This window comes from Ostrea edulis, chromosome 2 (assembly GCF_947568905.1).
Source record: "Ostrea edulis chromosome 2, xbOstEdul1.1, whole genome shotgun sequence".
In the NCBI taxonomy this organism is placed as follows: domain Eukaryota; kingdom Metazoa; phylum Mollusca; class Bivalvia; order Ostreida; family Ostreidae; genus Ostrea; species Ostrea edulis.
Genome location: NC_079165.1, coordinates 25,628,611 through 25,655,531, shown reverse-complemented (window position 1 = coordinate 25,655,531; position 26,921 = coordinate 25,628,611). Strand labels below are relative to the sequence as shown.

Here is a 26,921-nt window from a genome sequence, read left to right as displayed (position 1 = left end):
AATATATATATAAAGTGTGTGTGTGTGTAACAGTAAAAAGCATTTTCTACAATATTATATAAGGCCACACCAATTTGTAAAATAGTTCTTCAGATTTTCAAACAAAAAAAAGAGAGGCGAGAGGGCGAAATTATTTTACAAATATCATTTTTAATTTTGGAGATAAAAATTATGAGGCGAGCTAATACAAGAAATATAAATATTTTTAATTGAATTAAGTGTGATTTTAAAAAGCGAGCGCCTAAAAATAAAGATCTAAAATCATCAGATATCATTTGTTTACCACATAAACTTAATATTTTTCAACTTTGTTGATATAGTTTACAATAAATAAGAAGTATTTCAGGTTTCAAAGACTTATTTTCTTTATACCTAATACATGTACTTTGCAACATTAACTGATAAGGTCTTTTTGAAGCATTTTATTTAAGTTTCATTTCTACAAACTTTCGATTCAGAGATATGCATATTGCTAGGGACACATCCAGTTTTGACATTCATTGCAAATGCAATATCCATTGCATCGCTTTGAGCATTTTCTTGAATTTTGATATGACATCACCAAACCTTTTGTGAATTTGTCGTTAACTGTCGGTCCGGTTTAAAATAGTCATCGATCAGTACCCATTGCTTGTTGTAAGAGGCGAATAAATGGGGCGGTCCTTCAGATAGGACTGCAAAAACTGAAGTCACAGCAGGTTTGGCACGATAAAGATCCCTCAGTGCCATAAGCGCTGAGCATAGGCCTAAATTTTGCAGCCCTTCACCGGCAATGGTAACGTCTTCATGTGAGTGAAATATTCTCAAGAGAGACTTCAGTCAATATATAGGCTAATCAAACAATCAATCATATGCTATCAATGTTCTCTAAATAGTGGCATCGAATAGTGCTTCAAAAGTTTCATCGGCTTCCAGTTCGATTCCAGCATAAGGAACAACTTCCAATCCAGTGTTATGAAGTATCGTACATATTAAGATAAACATCATGAACAACTTAAATAATTAACCGTATTACACTGTTAGGAAATTTCTCGAGAGCCCGCGCTTCTGTCATTTGTCAGCATGTACATCAAAGTTATTTGTGCGCTTGTTGTAAAAACTAAAAAAAATATTTACGGATATTTTTGAACACGCGGGCGGATATTATTTTTTGATAATATTATAATTTGGATTTGTTACAAATAGAAGCAGCGAATCCGACGAACTAGATTACAAATTGGCATGGCCTAAAGTGTGTGTGTAACAGTAAATAGCATTTTCTTCAATTACTTACTGTAGAACATAATGTCTACTAGCGGTCTCTGATGAGCCAAGAGATGCCAAATTTTCAAAATATGTGGATTCTGAGAATGTGCTCCCTGTCTCGGATTCACATGAGAAGGGGAAGTCTGTAATCTAAAATAGACAAAAGTATATCATATATAAAGTGAGCCATGTTGAATAGTTGTAAATTCTCTACAAAAAATGCATATATTCACTTTCAAACCTTCAGGCATGGTGAAATTTTCTATTCATTAAGAAATCTGTTTTGCAAACATCACTTGAATATTATTTCATCAATACCTTACAATTTGAAAATTTCCTTCATATCATGGTGAATGACCATGACCTTTTGAAGAGGGAAAATGTTATTTATTCCTTAAAATGTATGTATGATAAAAGGAACAATTCAGTACGAATATAATTACATTGTATCATTGTGTGACAAAGAAGTTTCAAGCTGTAAATATTCCTTATTTTCCACGAGTACTTAATATTGCGAAATGATTTGCAGACTTTAAATTGCATGCACATGAATTTGCTAGTGGGCTATATTGATCAAGATTTTTTTTCTTGCATTTCAACTATATAAAACTTAAAGGTGAGTAATTTTAGTTCATGAGTTAGTTAAAGGTGAGTAATTTTAGTTCACGAGTCAGTTAAAGGTGAGTAATTTTAGTTCATGAGTCAGTGGTGCTTCTCACTAAATTACACAATAAAAAATTCCTCTGGTATATTCCAGAATTTACAGTACTGCCTTCATATTAAAAATATAACACAAGAGTTTTTGTTACATTTTGCAAATTGTGAATGACCTTGATCTTTAAATCTATACCTCTTTCAATTTCCACAGAAGCATTGCAGATTAAATTTTGATACTTATAAACATGCAAGCACACGAGCATCCCCTTGAAACTATATGGTATATGATGAACACCCCACAAGAGTGTGATGCATCAATACACATAATCAATCACCCCCCACTCCCCCTTTGCATCAATCTTTTCCAACTCCATTGCAAGGTATATGTATGAATTCAAATTTTGTAAACACAGGTTTTAAAATTCATTGTCATGTTGAAATCAACTTCAGCCAAAGTGATCCCAAATCATTTAGACCTAATAATTTGTTTTCTCTCTATATATGAATGTTCTCAAACATGAACTACCACAGCACTTATGTATGGGATCATTAATTTCAGGAAATTAAAAAAGCAAAATTTGAAATGCTTAAACCTCTGGTAGACACGTGCAGTGTAAGCTCTCAAATTTTTCAAATTCACATTGTGCTTTTGCTGTGGCTTTCAAGTCGTGGTTTGTCAGAATTATTGACACTGATTGTGCATCTATAAAAACACTTTACTGAATCTGACCATAAATCTTGCTATTCTAGGTAAAATGTTCCAATTGCTATCATCATCTGTTTTATTTCATTGATAATTGCAAAGAAATTTGGAATATAATTCACTGTACCACATGTATCAATGAACTCCATCACCCCAACACATTTCTTACACAGTATGCACAGAAATGAAGTTAGGAGGAATAACACATCAGATTGTAAAACAACCTCCTTTTGAGACATGAATCAGCAATACATGCACATTCCTTTTAATATGTAATTGTCTAACTGGATAGTTCAGCAAGTTAATGTGTCATACTAACTGCTGCTCTGTAGATCATGGGTTAGAATTAAACAGGGGTTTTAAGGTAATTCCACCCCTGTAGATTTATAGGTTCAATCTTATATCTAATTATTGATTCTTCAAATAATATATCTTAGTAACAAATAAAAATGATAAAATAATATTGCAGTTTTGTTAATTTTTTTTTTATCAATTAGCACACATATACCTGTTATCAATGTTAGAAAATGCAATTTTCCTTCAACAGCGTTATCAAATATTCACAAAAACTGGCTATAACGATATAATAGCTAGTATTCATAACAATTTCATGAAACTGTTTCTTTACAAAAATATACAAAATGTCTGTGAAACATAAAGGAAATCTATTGCATAATGGACTTGATAAAGAATTTACTGAAAACAGAGTTATTGCCCTTGGATACAATATTTTAAAACATTGTTGATTATTCATATATAACTTAGACTATTGAAATATTTTATGGTTAATAAGATTTTTTACAACAACAATTGAAGAAGACTGCAACAAAATTTATGTTCCTGTCATGCATAAATCTTATCAAATCATCGACTTTGCAAAATCTTATTACGTCACAGGAGGGTGGAAATACCTTCTTTTTTTTTTTAGATCATACTTTCTATAACAAGAGGCCCAAAGGCCTTATCGGTCACCTGAATACTAGTGAAAAAGTATCACTACTTCCATGGCCTATGAAATCTAGAAAAAATTTGCTGTTCTGAATATCTAAGCTAAATTCTAATGTTCAGCAACAGTATAAAACAAGATGTGTTCTTAAAACTTTAATGCCCTCAAAAGTGCACACACTGATGAAAGGCTTTAAAGAATAGGTATATTAACATTAAAACATCTGCAAGTATGCTTTTAGATGTTATACAGTATCAGCAAACTTATATACATAAATACTATATACTTATTTTGGCCCTACCCTGGGGATCAGAACCCTTACTCTGAGGATCATCAAATTTACAATTATGGTAAAAGACTACCTGCTCTATCCATTTAGTATAAATAGCACTAAAGAAAATGTTATTCAAGTGTTTTACACATAAACACTATATAACAAGTATGGCCCCGCCCTGGGGTCAGAATCCCTACCCCGTGGATCATGAAATTAACAATTTTGGTAGAGGCCTTCCTGCCCTACATCACTATGCATTTAGTTTTTCTTACACATGTGCAGTTCTAGAGAAGAAGATTTTTGAAAATTGGTCAATGTTATCTTGTTGGTTACTCTTCTGGCAGGATCTATTTATTGTTATCTTGTTGGTTATTGTTCTCTTCTCCTGGCAGGATCTATTTATTGTTATCGTGTTGGTTATTGTTCTCTTCTCCTGGCAGGATCTATTTATTGTTATCTTGTTGGTTATTCTTCTCCTGGCAGGATCTATTTATTGTTATCTTGTTGGTTATTGTTCTCTTCTTCTGGCAGGATCTATTTATTGTTATCTTGTTGGTTATTCTTCTCCTGGCAGGATCTATTTATTGTTATCTTGTTGGTTATTCTTCTCCTCTTCTGGCAGGATCTATTTACTGTTATCTTGTTGGTTATTGTTCTCTTCTCCTGGCAGGATCTATTTATTGTTATCTTGTTGGTTACTCTTCTAGAACTCTTCCATGACAATTTCTCAAGATCTGCCCAAAATATAATGTAAACAAAAGGCCCAGTTGGCCACTTTACTCACCAAACACTACATGCAGATGCTTGTATATCAATTTAACATATTGCATCCTCATTATTTGATTAAATGTTTTAAAGACTTTTATAGAAAAGTTTTTTCACATCTTGTGTGTCCCCATGCTTACATATTTGATATGTCTCCCCTGTGGTTGTTGAGAAGCACCAAGTATGCAATTTCTGCATAACTGTATTTATATCCCAAAATACAAACTAGACATTTATTCTGTACAGTAAAGAGAAATGTTGATTTTTAATCATCTTAACAACCGAAATGTTTTTTTTTTTTTTTTTAAACAACTGACCATGAAATATACAAATATCTTTTAAAAAATATTAACATCATTTTAAATTCAAGGGTCTCTAGAGAGCACCTAGCTAACTACAATGTGTTGAAATACGCTGTAATAATCACTTCAGTCCATTTACAGTGCTTTCCCTTTATAATAATGATCCTTGTGCACGCACAATTTAAATTTCTGTCTTTGATGTTCCCCATTTGATAAATCTAGAAATAAGTAAACACAATCCAATACTCCACTAATGTAGTTTAAAAACGCTGTATATTACAAACTCTTTCAAATGTACCCCTTCATTTTCGATTTAATATACTCATAGAAATGGTGTAGGTAACACTACAGTTACTGCTTGCCGACAAGATTGTTACCATGAGTATAAGTTCAGATAACCCTATACCAAACACAATCATTGTCAGCTTGTCAAAGTTCTAGTTCTCTTTGGCTTTCTTTAACATGACAAGACCACGAGATTATCAGAATTCAATGTCACACTAATACCCGGGAGATCTTCTCTTCTATTAGCCTCCTATTATTTTTTTGTGACAATCATTAAACCCTAGATAAGTTTTGTCAAGGCCAAAAACAACAATGGAAGTATAGTGACATTGTCTGCGTCATGCACACTAATTGTGTAATTCCTACTATATACGTTTAAGTCGTCTGCGACTCCCAATATTATGATATCACATTCTTTAGAAAAACAACTAAGTCAATATTTAAACTACTCCCACTATCATAGGCTTAACTGTTCTGTTAATGCATGATAAAATAACTTTATTTTCTTACTAAATCTACACCATGAAAAATGAATCTGGCATCTGTTCAAAATTTGAACATTTATAGGCAAAGTGGTGAAATTTAACAGCCCGTCTCTGACAAGGACTCCCCACTTTTCATTTAAAGTGTGAGGCCAATTTCAACAACCAGCGTTTTCCTATTTGGATAGTAAACATTATATATTAACTTTCACATGCAAGAAAATGAATGAAAAACTGCAAATTTGAAAATGTCCATGGACACATCTGATGACCCTTTATGGGCAGTGCAGCAACTGAAAGTAGAATTTCGTTTTAGGAGGAATTCTGCATTGGTAAGTTGAAAAAAAAAAAAATGCTTCTTCTGCATTGATAAGTTGAAAAAATAAAAATGCTTCAACTCTTATATTGCAATTATGCATTCATATATCTGTAGAAAATGAAGTTTAACAAATTAACCAAAATAAGAAAAAGAAAAAGAAAAGAAAGAACTTTGATTTTTAATAAAATCTGTCAATCAATCTATTTGAATATGAAATATAATTGTATGATGTTAAAATTTGTGAGATTCATTTATTCCTTCTTTAACTTCAAATTAATACATTGTTTCTGATTTTTGTAATTGACAAACATACTGATAGATAGTGAAACTGCGCATGTAGAAATGTTTTTGCCCGAGTTCATTGTCTTGGAAAACATCCAACCTTTAAGAAAGTACAAAACGATCAATTGTCAAATATCAGAACACTTCATTCAACATCAAAGCAGTTAAAGCAATGCAACAAGTCGATACATATCTATAATTTATTGAGTCCTTTTATTCATAAAATAGCACATCTGCGAATCACATCTTGGGGTACTCTCTGAAGGATCATTAAAGCCTGGCTATACCTGTAGGGCGAGGTAAATCATAACCTGGACAATGACAAAGATGGGAAGATATTGATCCCCTAATGATGCTAAACACCATGTTCCCTGCCATAGTACCATGAATTATCTTTGTATCTGATATCAGACCAAGTATGCGTAAGATCTGACTTGATGTCCAGATATGAAAATTAATTTTTAATGTGATTATCTCCCATTAATTAGGTACATTTCTAGCACAGTATATCAGGTATAATCTTCAAAGTCACTGCAGATTTAGCCTTTTCAAATTACTCACCCACATCTTCTGTTTCTTGTAATGTATTCACTGGTTTGTTTGTTGTTGTTTCTGTGTTGTTGTGGGGTTGTTTTTTTTTTTGGGGGGGGGGGGGGGGGGGGGCGGGGGGGATTCCATTGTTGTGGAAACTGAAAATTTGTCTAATGGAGACATGAATATGATCATTAAGCATGACACAAAACACCTGATCAAGAAAAGACATTTCCAACCAATGTAATTTTAGTAAAGGTCAAACTATTTGCCCCTTCTTCTTTAAGGGTGTAAGTTGCAATAGTCTTAGAATGCTAATGACCACATGATCTCTTGTTTGTTAGGACTGCCACAATAAAGAGCATTGACCAGCTAGCTGGTGAAGGGGGACTACAAATTCAGGTTAATCAGGAATATATGCATGTACTCCGTGCAAATGTGTATCAAATCATTGCTTTAAAATTCACTGTCATATCAAATTTACTTTAATCCAAAGCTATCTGATGAATCCATTTAATGGATCACACCAGCGTGAAAAGACAACTTCAAAGAGACGACTTTTTCATTCATATCTTTCAATCTTTGGTGTTCACAGAGAACATAGAAAACCCAGGGCATTGAAAACACCATACTGGGCTGCAGAAATTTATACTTTCATTCCAATTCATTAGATGAATGGGTTTTTTTAAGATACTTGATAGAAACTTTAACTTTAGATTATAAATTTGACTTAATTTCCAAAATGTTTTTTAAAAGTGAGACCGGGTTATATAATACATACAGGGCTAGGGTTGTAACCGCGCCTGTAATGAAAATGAGTACTTTAAAAATTCAAAAAAGTCTTTGTAACTATCAAAAGGACACTAAATTTTAAAAATGTAGATTGTAGAAAAATTATGCAAATCATTTTGTAACTGAAAAATATGCAATTCAAATGGCCTCAAAAAAGGGGAGCAGTGTTTACAATAAAATTTAAATCCCCAGATCAATATGTGCTCATTGACAGTTTAAATTTATCGAAATAAAAGAGGGTAAGCCCTGGCTGGCATTAAATTCCTTGTACACACTGGAGGTCATGACCCTGTAAAATGTCCATGTAAAGCAATTTGCATGAATTACGTCAATACCCCGTCACCCTTATCCGACTAAGTGCAAATCACATTATATCCGTACCAAAGAAGTTTGCTAAGGAAAGAGTGAACATAAATATTTACAAACTCTTAATCAGAGTTGAGATTAAGACAATCAAATAACGGAACCGTCGCCTAGTTTGTGGTAATTCCAAGGAAACATTCCCTGATGTAATCAATGTTTACTTGGTAGGTATTGTATATAACAATGTGAAAAATAAACAGTAAATTGACTTCAATCTCTGCTTTAACATGTCTGTTGTAAGTCACTTTACTAACAGCTGGTAACAACATGATTTGGGCTACAAAGGTAAATTGACACCTTCTCTAATACTTGTAGATTAAGACACTCTTTAGTTTAACTCACTTGTCTTTAACAACATACATGTTTGTCTGGTAAAACTTCATATCTCATCTGCATTTCTGTCTTTTAAGAGTCAAGACTGTGACATGTAGAGGAATATGATAGACAACAAAGATTGTAAAGTTTTGGGACTGCAGGGGGTCAGAATACATGTATTATGTCCATATAGTTTTTCCTGATAAATCTTCAGTAAATTTGTAATGGCTCAATTAGGTCACTAAGCAGACATCTGCAATATTGTGGTTAGATTATGGACATCAGATCCGGCAATCCTTATTCTTTTACATTTTTTACATTGAAAACAGTATTAAATCATTCAAGCTGTAAAAATTATCAACTTGGGGTCATTTCATAATTATTAATAACTGTGATCTTGTTAGCAGGAAATATGCCACCCCCCCCCCCCCCCCCTTTTAAAGAAATTAAATTTGTATTGACAGCATAATTAAATGTACCATAGTATTCATTTCATTAAAGTATGCAAGCTAATTAAACCAAAATATTTTTAAACTAACAGTAAATTGATATCTTAAATTCATAATATTTTATAAGAGTTAAAAATATTTAAAATTTTTGTTAATTTCTAGAGAAAATAATGCAAGAAGCTGAGAAATTTCAAGCTAATACAAGTATGGAGGAATTTAAAAGATGGATAACATGAAGATCCTATAGGATTTTTTTTTTCTAAAATAAAAAGGTTAGTTATGGTCAGGCAAACTAATTTCACTGAAAGTCATCTTGAATCCCACACTGTAAAATTTGATAATTTACTGAGTTGTGTGGGTTGGCCCTAAAGGTTATAAGCAGATTACGTGACCTGGACATACAAGACCTTTTGTAATTGTTTATGAAATTAAAAAAGCATTATAAGTCCATTTCTCTGGCTAAGCCTTAACCCTAACGTACAAAGCCCATTGATCACATAGACATTTTCCAATAACGAAATTAATAAAACCTTCCTGCAGTGTGATGAAGAAATTTCAATTGAGACCCATGATAAAAAGAATTACAATCTTATTTAGATGTCAGACCTTCCTTAAACTCATATCAAATACACAGGTATTCCCCACAAATCTAATGCAATATTTTGATACATGTAAAAATCATAGAGAAAAGTTCTCAGAATTCGGATTTTCATATGGACTGTAAAGAGTCTTTCATGAAAAAAATTTTCCAGGCAAATCAAACACTTACAGTCAAACCTCCTCATCTCAAACTTCATGGGACTGAGAAAAAAACTTGATATATCCAAGGGTTCAAGATATTGACGTTAAAATAGATAAATAAAAATGTAGTAGGGACTTATCCATAGTATTCTAGATACTGATGTTCACGATACCAAAGTTGAAATGTAAATACTTTACTAACATCACTGCGTACTTCAATTTAAATTACAGGGAAGTGTTGATATTTTGGAAAGGAATGATATTTCGGACAGTCAATAAAAAGGCATTATACTCTAGGTGTATACTTACTTTAACACATCTAAAATTTGGTGCAGCCTGAGCTGAATACCACTATTTTGTTTACTCATGATTTAGTGCTTATTCTGTATATGTTAATTGATAAATAAAAGATTTTCATTCTTTAATGCAACATAAATTAGCACTCTTGCTTCATTGCAAAAGCCAAAGCACATGCACATACAGTAACTTACTTTTCCTTTGTTATTTGTTCTAAATTTAAACTTAATTATAAACTCCATGTGTATAACAAAATAAAAAACACCTAATATATGTGCATAAATATCTAAGCCCTGATTAGTTATTTTAAATACATGATCTTCACTAACATTGCAGCTGTAAAAGACAACAACATCCATTTTGTTTGATTGGCAAATTCAAGATTCGCTGAGGCAAAGGTTTCCAATACATTTAAACTTGTAAACAAAATCAAAACCACTACATCACACATATCAACATCTACTGTGCAACATCTGAACCACAAAATAAAAAAGCAACAACCAAATTTACTACCTGTCCAAAGTTATAACACCATATGTCTGAAATAACAAAACCATCGTCCAATACCCAACTTGGCTGGAGTGTTAACATGTGACAAAAAATATACATAACGGGCGAAAACCTGATGGAACCCGAAAACACATTCTGGAATGTCTGCCGCAGTGATATGCCTATATTCACTTGTGGATGGTGAGCATTTCCGAATACATGCAGTACTATCCAAAATATCAACACCCCCTACCAAAAGTCCAGTTTTCTTGAATATAAGTACAAAATGTTTCATCCTTTCTTTAATTTTTGAAATCAAAAGTCTGAGTAACTCTAAAAATAAAGGAAGCATATACTTGTACTAAGTTACAGTTTGTATAATCATGTATAAATAAAACATTTTGCCAACAGGGAGTTTGAGCAGTTTAGTTTTAACATGCCAAGATGAAACCAGAAAACCCATTACATTAATAAGCAGATCAAATAGAGCACAACCTGTTCTGCACCTTTTAAAGTTCTCTAAAAAACAGATCAATTTATTGAACCGATTTATACAATGTATTGACAATTCACTTAACGTCTATCAATGTTTTCTCAAATGGGTCTAGAAGAATTTCTATCAATGGCTGGGTGAGAGAATTTTCCCATTCCACATTGACATCATCAGGTAAGGCATAAAAACCTCTTTAATTCTCATTAACGTAGGATTAGCATGCAGAGAAGGGAATAACTAGGGAGACATAATAAGTTCATATTGATTTTAATCAGGATTTCTAATAGTAGCATTCCTCTAGAGGTATTGTTGGACGAAGGCTCATATGAATTGAAACATTGACTTCTCAGTTTTTTCATTTCTTATTTAATGAAATATAAATTCTACATGGAAAATCAATATCATATAAATTTTGTTTTTTCTCTGCCATTTTCAAAAATATCCTATGATTTCCTGTGAATAAATTTTCTATCAGATATATTTGTTAGCTTGCAGGATTTTCAATTCAAAATCTAACATGAACACAAAAACGTTTTGTTCAGTACTTTGTTAAATCAGCACTTTGTTCCAGCAGATCTGTTTAATATATTTTCATCCATTATTCATGGATAGAAATATGGAATAGACTGCTTAGAAAATTTTCTTTCGGGGGAAAACCAGTTGAGATTTGAAGTTTAATTTATACAGTTTATTGACACTCCCTAAGAATGGAGACATTTTTAGTTGAGTAAATATTTATTTATAAATACATTGACAAGATGATGAATGTTCTTTGTAAAATGTAAGATATGTATACACAAGTCTTTTTCTACCAACATTCTGTCAGTTTCATTTCATTTGGCAGCTGCAAGTGCGACACATTGATGATTCCAATAGGTTTTAACTGACTGTGAGAAAATCAATTTTAAGCACAGTATGGTTTTCACCAAAATGTTTTATCTGAAATCTAGAAATGCTACAGTGCAGTTTGATAAATTTTGCATTACTATGTGTTGTCAATATCAGGAGAGTATATGTAACAGCACAACCACGTATTAATTACACAATGGTTCATGACTTAAATTATTTATCACCTTTCTGAAACAAGAACCCTATGGACTGTTAGGCCTACCTGGGATTTACTCAAGCTAGTCTTACACTCAATGCACATCTTTCAAAGCACCACAAATAGTTCAAGTAACAATCATCTTTTTGTCTAAAAATTCCCCCCCCCCCCCCCCCCATCAAATGAGCAGTCCGGTGCAATCAAACTGTAATGTATTTATCTATTATCTGAAGTGTATAAGACTAAGATAACCAATTTTCAAAAGGAGTTAATTTACAAAATGATGTTTCAAAAACCACACAATGATTAGTTAGACAATATATTACAAATCATTGTGTAGTATCTTGGGGCCGACAAAATTAAACTATTCTTCCATTGATGATGCAAACATACCTTTTTAATGCATAAAATTGACTTACAATTACTGATTTGGAAAACATTAAATCTGTAAATATTGGACATAGGACACAACATTGTAGAGATATATCGATTTCAATTCCACCGATCTATAGACTCAGATGAGCTCGTAAATTACAGAGCAACACCTGAGGGAATACTCTAGAGCTCTCAGCATTGCCGGCTGTCTGTAGCAGTTCCTTACTCTTTATCCGACATTGTCACAGTCCTTCAGAATTGATTTTAGATCTATATATATACCATTCTGATTGGCAAATAGGAGTTGTTTTCCTAACATATATGGTTCAGTGGATGAGAAAGCAAATCAATAACAATATTATACTTCAATTTACGAACTTACAGTGTATTAGGTACATAATGCTACAAATACCATTGCTGTAAGTTGTATAAGATGAATTTCAATTAAAAGTGGAATTTTAATAGACAGTGGAATTTCAATACTCAGTGGAACTTTGCGGAGTTCTGATTCTAAGAAACCTAAATTTCATGTGTACGTGCATGTGTGTCATCATTCTTACATGAAGGCTTAGAAAAATTTCATTTGAGTGGATTATAATAGTTTGGCTGATCTAACTCATTACCTTACAAGAAGGTTGTTAAGGTTGTTTATTTTGGAACTTAAAAGTTTAAATGATCCTGAGCACTTGCGGATTTGTGAACTGCCGGTTTAATTTTGTCCTCTTCACATTCAAAAAAGCTAAAAATAATTCAAGGTCACAACTATTATTAACTGTTTATCTGTGAATCTCAAAAAGTGATCATTGATTATTCAGTGAAATGGAACTTCAATACACCAGTCATTATGGTTCTGCAAACAATCAAGAAAATTACTGTATATCCTGCAGATGGTGATAAATGGAAAAATATTCCTAATTCTGATCACATTATGCCTTCACTGTGGCCCCGACTGACAATTATGGGTCCTCGTCATATACCTCAGGACAGCTCAGGTCTCGGTGGAGAACTTTTTAATATACCTGAATCAAATTTCATTTACGCTGGAAAATATTGGATTAATTTCTTTTCTACAAAAAAATTGGATTGAACATTGCAGACTACTGGTGTATGAAATTGCTTTTCCGCATTGTCATTTAAATACAAATGCATAGATGCATGTACTGAGGCAGTGGAGAAAATATTAATTCAGTCTTAAAGGATTATATATATTTACACATCTGAATTTTGTGAAACTAATGTTGAATAATCATCAGTGTTTCTGACCATGGAGTTTGCTGGAAAATTTGCTCTATTGTGGGCAATGAAAGTAAAAACCGTAAGTCTTTTTTAAAAAAGAATCTGATCCTTCATGTTTAGACTTAAAATCTATAAACCAGAAAACTATAAACCAAGTGAATTAACATACAAATTCATAACTCTGGTTTAGAAAATCATTGGTAAAATTAAAACATTTAATAATTATACCAAAATGTACATACAAAAACTTATTACAATCAAAATACTGACAGCAATTGATTAAAGGGTAACTAAGGAGTCAGAATGGGCCTCACAATAATATATATATAAGGTGCTCTACTATTGAATTATGTGTACCTGGCCTGGTAGTTAAATTGGCATGGTTATCACCCCTTATTTTTTTCATCGCATGCCATAGAAATAGTTGTCATCTAATTAACATTTTAAAATTCTAAGTCCGATAACTTCGTAACAACAAAACCGATAAATCTGAAAATCTAAATGGATCTTCCTCTTCCTAATTCAAACATTACCTTAAATTTTATAGAAATCTTCTCCAATAATTTCAAGGACAGCAGGACAGATAGCAATTACTATAGGACACCCACCATATAGCGGGCCCTTAATAACTTCATGAAATGAAAGGGGTTAACTTTATACTTGTATCCGATCTAGTTAGATGACTTAGCTAACCACTGAGCTAACCAAGCTGAAGTATAGGAATATTACTATAATATATATAAAATCTAAGACTATATTAAGGAAATCATACAACAACTCTTCACATTGAGGAGATAAAAAACCAAGTTACATGTTTAGAGAAAAATGGCAGAAACGTTGTGTGTGACCCATGTCTAGGAATTTCTTCATGTTTGTATTTCCAATTAAATCAAGCTTATACAATGGGATTTAAAACTTTTCAAAGATGTGTAACATTATTCCAAAACATTTCAATATAAATGGCTTTACTCTAGTGCCAAAAGCAGTCAAGTCTGTACTACTTAGAAAAACAGCAATTTGGTTAGAAATTGAATTTCATACATGAATATTCTTAAGAAATATAATGGGATTATAACTAAAGAAAGACAATTAACGTGAACTTCATTCTCTGGGAATATTCTCATATATTTATTGTCCAATTACAAAAGTTGTTCACTTATTAAAACAGATTTATGGCATAGAATATTGCCAATGACCAATAGAAAAGGACTTTATTTTCCGTTCCTGTAAATACTGTAAGTTGCTTTAATTCTACTGTTCTAAAATTTCACAATTTAATTGCAATAGTTTTAATTTCTCTTAAAGGTAATTCATCTTTTAAAATTTCAATTCTGAAAGCATTGAAATGCTTTTAATATATTATTCACTATAGGTTTAATTTCGTGGAAAAATGATGAATTGTGAATGTAGTAAATAAAACTCCATTTTGTTAATTTCCCTGTGTACATTAATCCCATCTTATATAACTTACCATCACTTTTTTTTTTGCCCCATTATCTTACAAAGTCATTTTCCTCATACATTCTGGGAATAATCGATAGCAATACAAAATGAAGAGATAATCTCTAACATTCATTATCACATTCACATCACACAATTGAGACAATCTCTCACAGTATCATATTGACCATCACACGATTGCAGGGATGTGACTGAATTCCGCAGAAATCAGAGGAAAACTGGTCAAAAAGGGAGGAAAACACTTCACCCTACCTGGAAAAATATCATTTTCTGCCACTTTAGATCAAATCCAGAGTGTTTCATTTTTTCGAAAATTGAGCAAATCAGAGGATTTCCTCTGAAAAGAGGAAAAATCACACCCCTGCAATTGATATAATTTTGAGTGCACATGTACTTATGTTTCTCAGTATATTTCCAGAGATGTGCCAGCATGGACACGGAACAGTCCGAGCTGGTGATACCTCGACAGCTCCTCTGCTGCAAGCTCTGTGATGAGGAATTCACTAAACCCTGCTATCTTCCTTGTCTTCATACCTTTTGTCAGGAATGCATCGATGAGCACAGACTTAGCAGCACAGACAAGGAAGGATACTTCCCCTGTCCGACATGCATGACTGAAGTCAACCCTGAGGAGGATGACGGGGTGCCTAGAAATCTTCCCGAGAACATTTTGGCCCGACGTCTCTCAATTCCTGCAAATGACCCCATCAAAAGAGAGACGCTGTGCTTTTATTGCAAGAATGCAGGAAACTTTGTGGAAGGTAAAACTCACTGTGTAGACTGCAATGAATTTCTCTGCAAGCCATGTGCCGATTCACACACTACTCAAGAGGACTTCTCCGACCACCATCTACAGAGTGATGAGGATTACAATGCAGAAAAGACTACCAGCACATCTAGTCAGAGTCAGGTTATTCCTGTGTGTTGTGAGGCATATGATCCTTTGGACTTTGGTGCCATGTATTGTGTGGATTGTGACATTTCTGTGTGTGCTGACTGTCATGTGAACAAACACGGTGAACATCGGTGCGCAGAACTGATGGCCATAGCTCAGCACTTTGAAACCAAAATTAAAGAGCCTCTACAAGAACTTGACAATGACTCTGAACATATCAGCAAATTTCTAGTGAACCTAAATGCCACAGAGCATAACTTGCTTGAACAGAAAGATTCACTGAAGCATCATGTTAAAGAGAGAACAAAGCAGCTATGTAGCCTAATTAAAGATTATGAAAAACTTCTTCTCGATGATATTGAGAGAAGATTTGATGACCAAATAGAGGATATCAAGACTAGAAGACTCGATCTGAAAATGCATTTAGAAGCCATAAAAGGAGTCAAAGATTTTACAGAAAACTTAATCACTTATGGTTCCTATGAGGAGAAAGTGTTATTGAGGAAAAAAGTAGGGTACAGGATTCGGGAACTCTGCGAGGAGTCCTTGGGAACAGATCCCATAGAGATCCTATCTGTGAAGCTTGTGGAGCCCAATGTGACCGGTGATAGCATCTGTGATATGTTTGGCACCATCCAGACAGGAGAACAGTCTGTAACTTCTGAAAGTGAACACACCGTAGACGATCTGACAAGTCAGCACTTCCAGAGGTACCACAGCTTCGGAGATTCTGGACATGGCAGTGATACCATGGACCATGCTGAAAATGAGCCAGAACTTGTGGAGATCTTTGAGAAAGCTCCAATTGACCTCCAAAGGCAAGACAGCAAGCAGGACAGCTCCGACACAGACATGCTGAGTTCCAGCAATTCAAGCGACAAAATGAAGAATGTCAAGTTCAAAGAACATGTCGACCAAAATGAATTTGAAAATGACAATGTATTTAACTTGGAGAATCCGAAACGAGAAGTCACTCTGCCTGCTCCCATTCAAAAAGAATGTATCAAGGGCATTGGAATTAATGAGAAAGGGGATATCATTGTCGGAACAACTACTACTGTGCATGTCCTTGAAAAACGTGGAATAGTCAGAGGCCAAGTCCCTCTGGAAAATGGCTGGAACATTCACTCTGTGTCCAGCGATGGCAAAGTTTCCATGACAGTCCCAAGAGGCGATAACAGATTCAAAGTCAGAGTCTTGAAAAATGATGGCACAGGACACATTATGTCAGATTTTCATGTGGAAAGCTTCGGACTCAATTTTGTTACTGCTGACCAATCCGGAACACTCATCATCACTTCTAACCGCTATGCTCAAATCCACAAAAACCATGGCAAATCTGCTAAATCTGGTGGAAACATTGCATTCTATGGCTCCGATGGACATTTGATACGCCGAATTACCAATGAAGATTTCCATGCAAATCTCTTAGAGAAACCCCAAATGGTGGCAGTGGATGAAAAGCGCAATAAAACCTATGTTGCAGATCCTGGCAGCCACAGAGTTATTGCTCTAAATGCCAATGGTGAACTCGTCTTTGAGTACGGAAACATAGATGACCAGGAGGAAATTTATCAAGGACCAGACCTAATCTCCATTGACAAATATGGAAACATTATCGTTACTGACAAACGAGAGGGTAGAATTGATATTCTTGGAACCAAAGGAAACCTAAAGAAGTCCTTTTTCACTGATGACATTCCAAGATTTGTTGGTGCCACACCCGACAAATTTCTGGTGACAGCCATGCCTGATGGTAGCATGAAGTTTTACGATTATCTGGGCTAACTTTTATATCTGGACAAAGTGAATGCATTTTTGAAGTGAGCAGTGAAATCAGTGACACCTTTCTGGAATGCTTCTCCCTGGTTAACTAACATTTCCTAACATTCTGGCATTAAGCAATGATTATTAGTAGATAACAAATGACATCACTAAATTGCCAAGTAGGATTAGTCAGCCCAATCCAGAGTAGGATCACTGTCCATCCTTGCAGGATTAGGATCACTATCCATCTTTACAGGAGTAGGATCACTGTCCATCCTTGCAGGATTAGGATCACTATTCATCCTTGCAGGAGTAGGATCACTATCCATCTTTACAGGATCGGTCCGTCCTTGCAGGATTAGGATCACTATCCATCCTTGCAGGAGTAGGATCACTGTCCATCCTAGCAGGAGTAGGATCACTGTCCATCTTTACAGGAGTAGGATCACTATCCATCCTAGCAGGAGTAGGATCACTGTCCGTCCTTGCAGAAGTACTTCACATTTAAAACATCATGTTTCTTTGAGTGGCATACATATCAAGTATATGGTACAATATCAGAGGTGCTTTATTTGTTTACTACAATTGTTACAGCACTAGTTAGACCATATATAGATGCTATACAACACTTTTTATTTTGAATTACAATTAGGAGATACATAGTTCGGTACAGTATTATTTTTTATCATTCTTGTGTTTTTGATATGTTTTCAACATGTTTCTTGGCGTAACAATAGTGCTTTCATTTCTGTACAATTCCATTTAACTGATTCCTATCATGCTATAGAAATATTGTTTTTTCTGACATGAATGATTTTTTAAAAATAAATAAGAAGACTGGCAGAAGTCCAAGGACCAACAATAACAAATGCTGAAAATCACTAATTTTCAAGGTCTAACATTCTTTGATTTCACTGTGTGGAATATCCACATATGCTCCATAAACTACAGTAAAGAAAGACAGTCTTAATTCACAGAATCAGCCACCATGCTGCTCCATCTCAAACCACAAAATCAGGATGCAGCCACCACGCTGCTGCATCTCAAACCACAACATCATAGAATTGAAACCCCACAAAAATAAGCGATTCTAAAGTTTAAAAAGTTTACTTTGGAAAAATTACATGAATGTACTGAAAATAGGAGAGAAATCTCACATTTCTATAGCTCTTTGTATCCTTGTACTTATAACATACAAACAGACCTTATTTCATGTTTTTACAATACAACCTATTCACTAAGTTTCAATTAACTTCTCAGACACTACAGACCTTGACATCTTTGTGTGATTTTAAAAGCCATGTTTATATTAGATTGCATGCCAGCATGTTTATCATTCCATGTTTGTCTCCCTGTTGGTAGTTATTTGTATAGAGCTTGCTCTTTAGAGTTAAACAGTGTCGTTAAATTGCATTTAAATGGCAAGGCTTGTCTCTGGTGGTTTAGTCTAGGAAATATCTAACAAGTTATTGATAAACCTTGTTTTCAACTTGCTTTATCATGTGATAGTTGTTTTGAAAATTGTTTTCAATAAAATATTAAACACAAGAAAGTCTTGTTAATTTGGTATGCTGCTCTGTCCACAGACAATACAGTCATCTGAATGTTATTTGAGAAGGCGATGCAGAATGCATTCAACAAATCACATTAACCTAACCTCTTTTATGATATCATCTAGCTGCTCTTCTAAAATGGTAGCAAGATAATTTCCCAATTCAAATTAACACAACTCATACTAAGAATGGATCTACACAAATTCAACATTGATAATTTTTTTCAACAACAAAATGCATTAGAAATGTCACTTGCCACTTGTGGGTCCTCAGTGTAGACAAGGTCAGGATTATCAATGACAAACTGGGCGTGGCCCTCTTGGATCAGGATATCGTTGATGTGGACGTCTTCTTTCCCGGAAGTGTCACTCAGGCAGAGGGACATTACACGACTCTAAACAAGTGCATGGTCTCAATAATAAGCCATTTAAAATCATAGTATCTTTAATATGTTATAATAATCGGATTATTGTGGATGCCTTTAGAGTATAATAAAAGGACCTTGCAATATCTGTTTCAAATCCATTAAGAATTACAGTAACTCCCAGAGTCAAGTATGATTTCATGAATTACAGGAGACTCTCAATGGCTCAAACTTCAATGAAAAAATGAAGATAACGAACAGTGATCAATCTCAAAATTCCTGTAAAGAATACAAAATTAAAAGTTGGGCAAACATGGACCCCTGGATATACCAGAGGAGGCATGCATCCCTTGTTGATCGGTCACATCCATGATGAGCCCTATATCTTCATTAGGTAAGCGGAGTAATCTGTAGTCAAAATTAGTATGTAAAGAACGGCCTGCCAATCGGTATGAACATGTCAGACAGCATTTCACCTAATGATAGGTTGTATTGGTAAATTTGAACATTATAATGACCATAGAATTTGCAAATTGCTGACATTAAATGAGATTGTTGAAACTCCCGTAAAATCTTTCAACACCTGTAACATCAACTTATTTGTCAGTATCCCATCTCAATTTAAAAACTGATCATATGTAGAGCATGCTCTTGCAAATCAAATCAGTTGAGAGACATAAGCACAATATGCAGGTGATAATGGAATATTGCTACATAAATACATTTATGGGAAGATCTCAAAAATTAAATTCCCGGTTCTGTTTGTTTCCAAATTTTATGTAACATTTATATAAAGATATCAATACTATAGGGTATTCTGAAACAAAATCCTCTATTATATATGCATACAAACAAGAGGCTCATGGGCCACATCGCTCACCTGAGTCACCTTGGTCCATATCAGAAGATTTTCCATATCTATTTGCATGTAAAACCGTAGTCCCTATTATGGCCCCAAACCTACCTCTGGAGGCCATGGTTTTTGCAAACTTGAATCTACACTATGTCAGAGAGCTTTCATGTAAATGTGAACTTCTTTGGCCCAATGGTTCTTGAGAAGAAGATTTTTAAAGATTTTCCCTATATATTTGTATGTAAAACTTTGATCCCCTATTGTGGCCCCATCCTACCCCAGGGGGCCATGATTTTAACAAATCTGAATCTGCACTATATCAGAAAGCTTTCATATAAATCTCAGCTTTTCTGGCTCAGTGGTTCTGGGAAGAAGATTTTTAAAGATTTTTCCTATATATTTGTATGTAAAACTTTGACCTCCTATTGTGGCCCCATCCGACCCCCGGGGGCCATGATCTTAACAATTTAGAATCTGCACTATATCAGGAAGCTTTCATATATATCTCAGCTTTTCTGGCTCAGTGGTTCTTGAGAAGAAGATTTTAAAAGATTTTTCCTATAAATTTGAATGCAAAACTTTGATGCCCCCCTTGAGGCCCCATCCAATCCCCGGGGTCCATGATTTGAACAAACTTGAATCTGCACTATATCAACAAGAGGCCCATGGGCCACATCGCTCACCTGAGTCACTTTGGCCCATATCTGAAGACTTTCCATATATATTTGCATGTAAAACCTTAGTCTCTATTATGGCCCAAACTACCCTTTGCAAACTTGAATCTACACTATGTCAGAAAGCTTTCATGTAAATGTCAACTTCTTTGGCCCAATGGTTCTTGAGAAGAAGATTTTAAAGCTTTTTCCTATATTTGTATGTAAAACTTTGACCCCCCCCCCCCCACTTGTGGCCCCATCCTACCCCCCGGGGGCCATGATTTGAACAAACTTGAATCTTCACTATGTCAGAAAGTTTTCTTGTAAATATCAGCTTTTCTGACTCAGTGGTTATTGAGAAAAAGATTTTAACTATATATTCGTATGTAAAACTTTGATCCCCCTTGTGGCCTCATCCTACCCCTAGGGGCCATGATTTGAACAAACTTGAATCTGCACTATGTCAAAAAGTTTTCATGTAAAAATCAGCTTTTCTGGCTCAGAGGTTCTTGAGAAGAAGATTTTTCCTACAGTACACGACACGAGTTTTATACACCCCACCGTGGAAAGACCATGGTGGAAAATCCACGGAGATACACCGTGTCCCCCGTGTTCCACGGTGTGTGTTATTTGCGAATACACACAGCTGCTAAGACCTTTGTTCTGGCCACGGGCGCCTTGCGGAAGACGTGAAAATGTGCCGCAGGCCAAATAATCAAGATAAGGGAGAAATTTTAAGAAAAGAAAAAAATGTAAATATTCCCCCCCCCCTTGATACTTATATTGTTTTTCAGCATTTTGAGCCAATTCCAACGATACCAAACACTATATATTATGTTTTTAAGAAAACCTGGTTTTGAATTCTTTTTTTCTTTTAGTCTTCTTTCTTCATTAAAATATTCTTAAATTCTATGTTTAAATAATGCGTACTTGCAAGCAATTCCTGTTTTGAATGCGAATTAGTATATTCAGTAAATGAAAAACATACATGTACAACATGTGATAGGGATATTTAATAATTACCGATGTTCTCTCTCTCTCTCTCTCTCTCTCTCTGACAAATGCGCTGTTTAACATAATTACTTCCATCACATTGTGTTAATATGCATCTTGACAAATATAACTTGATCCAATATAGAAATTAGAGCATTGTCGATGATTAACAAATTGGAATTAATTTATTACGTAATTAATAGAAGCAAAAATACAAAACATCGGATGATTTATTTTTAAAATCCCGAGTTGATTACATTTGACCGAGTTCGATGTACTTTGATAGAGGTTTTCATTTAAAAAAAAAATGTTCATCGGGAGTGTCTGGATAATGCAATGATTTTTGTATAATAAGTAATACCATGCAAATTCCTAGGGTCTTTCTCACAGTATTTACTAAATTACGGTTAGCTAGTTTGTGTTTTGACTTCTCATGAAAAGTGTGAAATATATTTCACACTTTCCGCAAGAAGTTAGTACTTCTGCTGAAGCACTTCTGTTGATTTCAAATACACGGATTAGCTGACCCCCATTGTTCTACTGAGGCGAAAACCCCTTCGAATTTGCATGGAATGTACAAGTTATACACAGGTCATTGTTATAGTCATACATCATAGTACCGCTAACCCGACAAACATTTTTTAAAATATTTTGAATAAGTTAATATTGAATGACGAAGTATGACCAAACTGCAGATTGAACTTTATAGAGCCCCGTGCTAACATTACTTATATTTTTCAATGTATCAGAAGGGGTATGTTGCCGGTTAAGTTGTGTAAATTTCTTGACAAGCAATAAAATAACAAAAATGGTGCTTAAATTGTCCGATTACGAAAACCTTAAATGTGTGGGGGGGGGTGTGTGTGGGGGGGGTGGGGGGTGGGGGGTGGGGGGGGGTAGTAGTCTGAAACTGTCTCAATTTCCCCTTCCGACTTCAATTTCATAAATCGTGCAGTGGGTAGGTCGCTACAAGCTAGGAGGCTAAATCCTTAACTTTCAAGTTTTCAAAGTACACCCTCTCCGATTCTACGTGCTTGTAATCAATATTTAAGGATATAAATCCTCGGTGTCAAACGCAACTAGTTCATGAAAAAAAAAAAAACTAATATCAATATAAACAGAAATGACTTAACGATTATTGGATTTTATTCATATACGCTATCGATTATTAAAATCTTTAATTTAATCTTTAGATGCATTAGATAATGAAAGCGAGAGAGAGAGAGAGAGAGAGAGAGAGAGAGAGAGAGAGCATTGGTAAGCATTGATTATGATATTCATGAATGTATGCAGATACGGGAAGTTTAATACGTTTAGTATAAATCTTGAAAGTACAATTTCTTTCTGCTTAATTATCCACCCCCTTTCATTCTGATATTTTTTTTTATTTCCCATTTTGTTTTCTTTACATGTTTAAATTTTTCGGCTGGTCCGGGTTAGGACTAATGAATGAGCACCCCCCCCCCCCCTTCTTCTAAAACGACTTAACGTGCTTAGCTGTATAATCTCCCTCTCGGTCAAAAATAAAATAAATACATGCTATGTATACTGCAACATCATGGGATTTACTGGATAATTCTTCGATTTCACCTTCATAATACATGTTAATGCAAGCGGACTATCTAGGCTTTTTTTCCATCTTCGCTAGCCGAAATTATTCGTCCACGAAGGCACAGTTGACTCAAAACCCATTGCTAGAGGAGATTAGATGAATTTTGCCCCCTTATTATGTTATAACTGACCAAAACCTAGTACGTTTATTTTACAACTTTCATTCAGAAGACGCGCAAGTTATTGAGTTACTGAATAAACGAGAAAACGTCTGCATTTTTATTTCAATCGTTGTCAACTCCATACTTTGTGATATTTCAAGGCTACATGTACTTAATTCAGTTTATTGGATCTCATCACCATTATGCAATGGTATACAAAAATATAAAGACAAAATGCTGTTATATATACACTTAGTAAATAATACATGCGTGTAATAAAGTATTTATCAAATTAAAAAAAACTATTTAAAAAAACCGTGTTATTATTAATGTGAAGTATGGGCATTCTAGGTAGGGGAGTACATTTTATTTCATTATTTTCTTAATGAAAGTACGGAGTTTTCTAAAGGTTTGTTTAAAAGTAATGATACTTTTAATTTTTATTTGTTTAGGTGATGAAAATTTGATCCTTTGCTCACATTGCTTCACAGTTGAGTACATAATGAAATTCATATCCAATATAAGCATGTACATGTATATAGCTGACCTTAATCACATACATGTATTCCTAATTACAATGAAAACTTTATGTAAAAATAAACAATTGCTTATGGTACACATTTCTTTGAACTGCTATTTATCAAATTGAAATTACTGGCATGTGATTGTCGTTGTTCATGACCCTTCTTTTATTTGGTGAAATTGTGTTGCACGTGCTGTGAAACAATGTACCGACGAGTGGTAGGAATAACACAGGTGTTTATATACAGGATGTCGAGAATTTGGGCGTTTCATAAAAAGGTGTGAACGTCTGCAGGGAAGTCTACATACGGATATGTACCGAAAACACCAACGTATCATTAAACAACAATTACAAGAATTGAATGATTTATAGCTAATTTCTAAATAAGTAATGGGGTGGGAGTATGCATGCTGGCCAAGCGAAAAGGTTTTTTGGGTGAATCACTTCGGAAAATATTTCTTTGTTTTATCACACGGAGGTACACGGTGGTATCGACAGAGGTACAGGTGACATCCATGGAGATGCGCGGTGGCATTCACGGAGATCCTCCGTGGACTTCAATGTCTAGCTCGCGCGGAAAAATAGGACTTCAAAGGTGCCGACAATTTTAAAGGTCCACCGTGTTTGGGGCAAATTTGTTCCACCGCGTTGCGTGGAACACGCATAAAACTCGTGTCATGTACTGTATGTATTTGTATGTAAAACTTTGATCCCCTATTGTGGTCCCATCCAACCCCCGGAGCCCATGATTTGAACAAACTTGAATCTGCATTATGTCAGGAAGCTTTCATGTAAATCTCAGCTTTTCTGGCTTAGTGGTTCTTGAGAAGAATATTTTTAAAGTTTTTCCCTATATATTTGTATGTAAAACTTTGATCCCCCCTTGTGGCCCCATCCTACCACCGGGGGCCATGATTTGAACAAACTTGAATCTGCAATATGTCAGGAAGCTTTCAGGTAAATTTCAGCTCTTCTGGCCCAGTGGTTCTTGAGAAGAAGATTTTTAAATGACCTCACCCTATTTTTGCATTTTTGTGATTATCTCCCCTTTGAAAGGGACATGGCCCTTCATTTGAACAAACTTGAAAGCCCTTCACCCAAGGATGCTTTTGGCCAAGTTAGGTTGAAATTGGCCCAGTGGTTCTGGAGAAGAAGTCGAAAATGTGAAAAGTTTACAGACAGACGGACAGACAGACGGACGCCGGACAAAATGTGATCAGAATAGCTCACTTGAACCTTCGGTTCAGGTGAGCTAAAAAAAATAAAGTGCACCGCCACGGCACATGATACGCCTGTCACATACTGTTAACATGAACATATCACCATGAAGAGATAGGTATGCATGGAACCAAATGTCAACCTTCCTTTAAGAATCTTACCCACTTTATGGCCTCATGTGACATTGCTTCAAATATTGATAATGTAAGCTTAATGATTTTTAAAAGGATATAAAAACATTTTCCCAAATGTTTTCAATGAAATGATTAAAGTGCAAGATAGCCCTTTATCCAAGCAAACAACTTACAATAAATGGGAATACTCAAAAAGGTTGATTTATTCAACATATCAAAAAATACATATATCAGTATCTGCCTTTGTCAAATCTTCAAGTATAAAAGTAAAAAATGCATGGTGATGTCAATATAAATAAATATAGATTAAAAACGGTTATTTCAAACACTGGTGCATCTCCTATGGTGTAGTTATTAATTAGAAAAAAATAATACATCATATATTTCTCAACTGGTTGTGTTAGACTTGAGACATGACAATCTGCACCTTGTTGTTGAGATATAAAATAAAAATATATTTTACAATATCATATTAATTCTTAAACTTTATACCAAATTAACTTTCAAAGTAATGGCTACCAATTAGAACTGTTCTAAAATTTGACAGATCAATTAGAAGGCCAGATTCCTCTGCCCAATTGCCGATTGCAAGAGATATAGATAGCACCTCCTTGATCAGATTGCTGTAACAGAAATCTTCTAAACTCATTAATTAATCTGTAATTTGACAGAATGCAATTTTTTTGTTAGCAAAATGCCTCCTGAATTGCTTGATAATTACACCCATGGGACAAGGGAAATTTCTCTTGTTACTGACACAAAAGAAATAATTTGTTATATACTGCTGTATAGTACAGTGTATATAATGAAGAATGTGTAGTTTCTTGAATTAACATTTTTTAATATGGTTATTGCAATACTATTTCATCTGTTCAGATTTACACAAATGCCCAATCTGCAGCTTTGTTCATTGTATATCTTTTTTCTGAACAATAACAAAACATCAAAATACTAATCATTAAAATAGGCCTTTATACATATTGCAACCATTTGTTGTCTTAGTGAGAAATGATACTCTGCATATAGGTTGCTGAGAAAAAAAATTAAAAATTATATAGTACAATGTCAAATTAATTTTGAAAATAAAGACTAACCACAACAAACAAATTCACTTTCACAAATAATTTCTGGTATATCTGCAATTAAGAGGCTAAGATCTCTCTGCCCAATTCCCTAGAGATAAAGATAACACCTGCTTGATCATGTTGATCAGAGATGCTCTACACAAAACTCATTAATTAGTCTTGTCAAAATGCCCTTTGCATGCTACTCCCATGGGACAAGTGGAATTTCTCATGTTATTGTTAGAAACAAAGGAAACATTACATAGGCTAAAAAAAGCTGTACAGTATATCATAAAAAAAATATGTGTTTTCTTGATGTAACATTTTTGAATGTTTTCTACA

General features: G+C 34.3%; 2 protein-coding genes across 5 annotated transcripts in view; one reads left to right on the top strand and one right to left on the bottom strand.

Moving 5' to 3' along the window:
* LOC125679040 (tudor domain-containing protein 5-like) overlaps positions 1-26,921 on the bottom strand; it is a 65,362-nt gene that overhangs the window by 13,610 nt on the left and 24,831 nt on the right. Inside the window, exons 14-15 of the mRNA XM_056156505.1 lie at positions 19,319-19,456; positions 1,274-1,395 (exon numbers count right to left, since the gene is read on the bottom strand). Of these exons, the coding sequence (XP_056012480.1) occupies positions 1,274-1,395; positions 19,319-19,456 (260 nt within the window). The remainder of the gene's footprint in view (positions 1-1,273; positions 1,396-19,318; positions 19,457-26,921) is intronic.
* On the top strand, positions 3,522-19,061 carry LOC125679041 (E3 ubiquitin-protein ligase TRIM56-like). 4 transcript variants are annotated; one of them, XM_048917939.2, is made up of 2 exons: positions 3,522-5,991; positions 15,266-19,061. In XM_048917939.2, exons 1-2 carry the CDS (start codon positions 5,908-5,910, stop codon positions 17,528-17,530), a joined length of 2,349 nt encoding a protein of 782 aa, XP_048773896.2. In that variant the 5' UTR covers positions 3,522-5,907; the 3' UTR covers positions 17,531-19,061. The 4 variants fall into 4 exon arrangements, with proteins under 4 accessions (XP_048773896.2, XP_056012482.1, XP_048773898.2 ...); XM_056156507.1 differs by lacking the exon at positions 3,522-5,991 and adding an exon at positions 7,940-8,110; XM_048917941.2 differs by lacking the exon at positions 3,522-5,991 and adding an exon at positions 8,129-8,231.

What these genes read in the sequence shown, in the direction of transcription:
- LOC125679041 (XM_048917939.2), top strand. Translation starts at nt 5,908, where the DNA reads ATGTCCATGGACACATCTGATGACCCTTTATGGGCAGTGCAGCAACTG. An exon ending in TTAGGAGGAATTCTGCATTG is followed by an intron (nt 5,992 to 15,265) that starts GTAAGTTGAAAA and finishes GTATATTTCCAG; the next exon opens with AGATGTGCCAGCATGGACAC.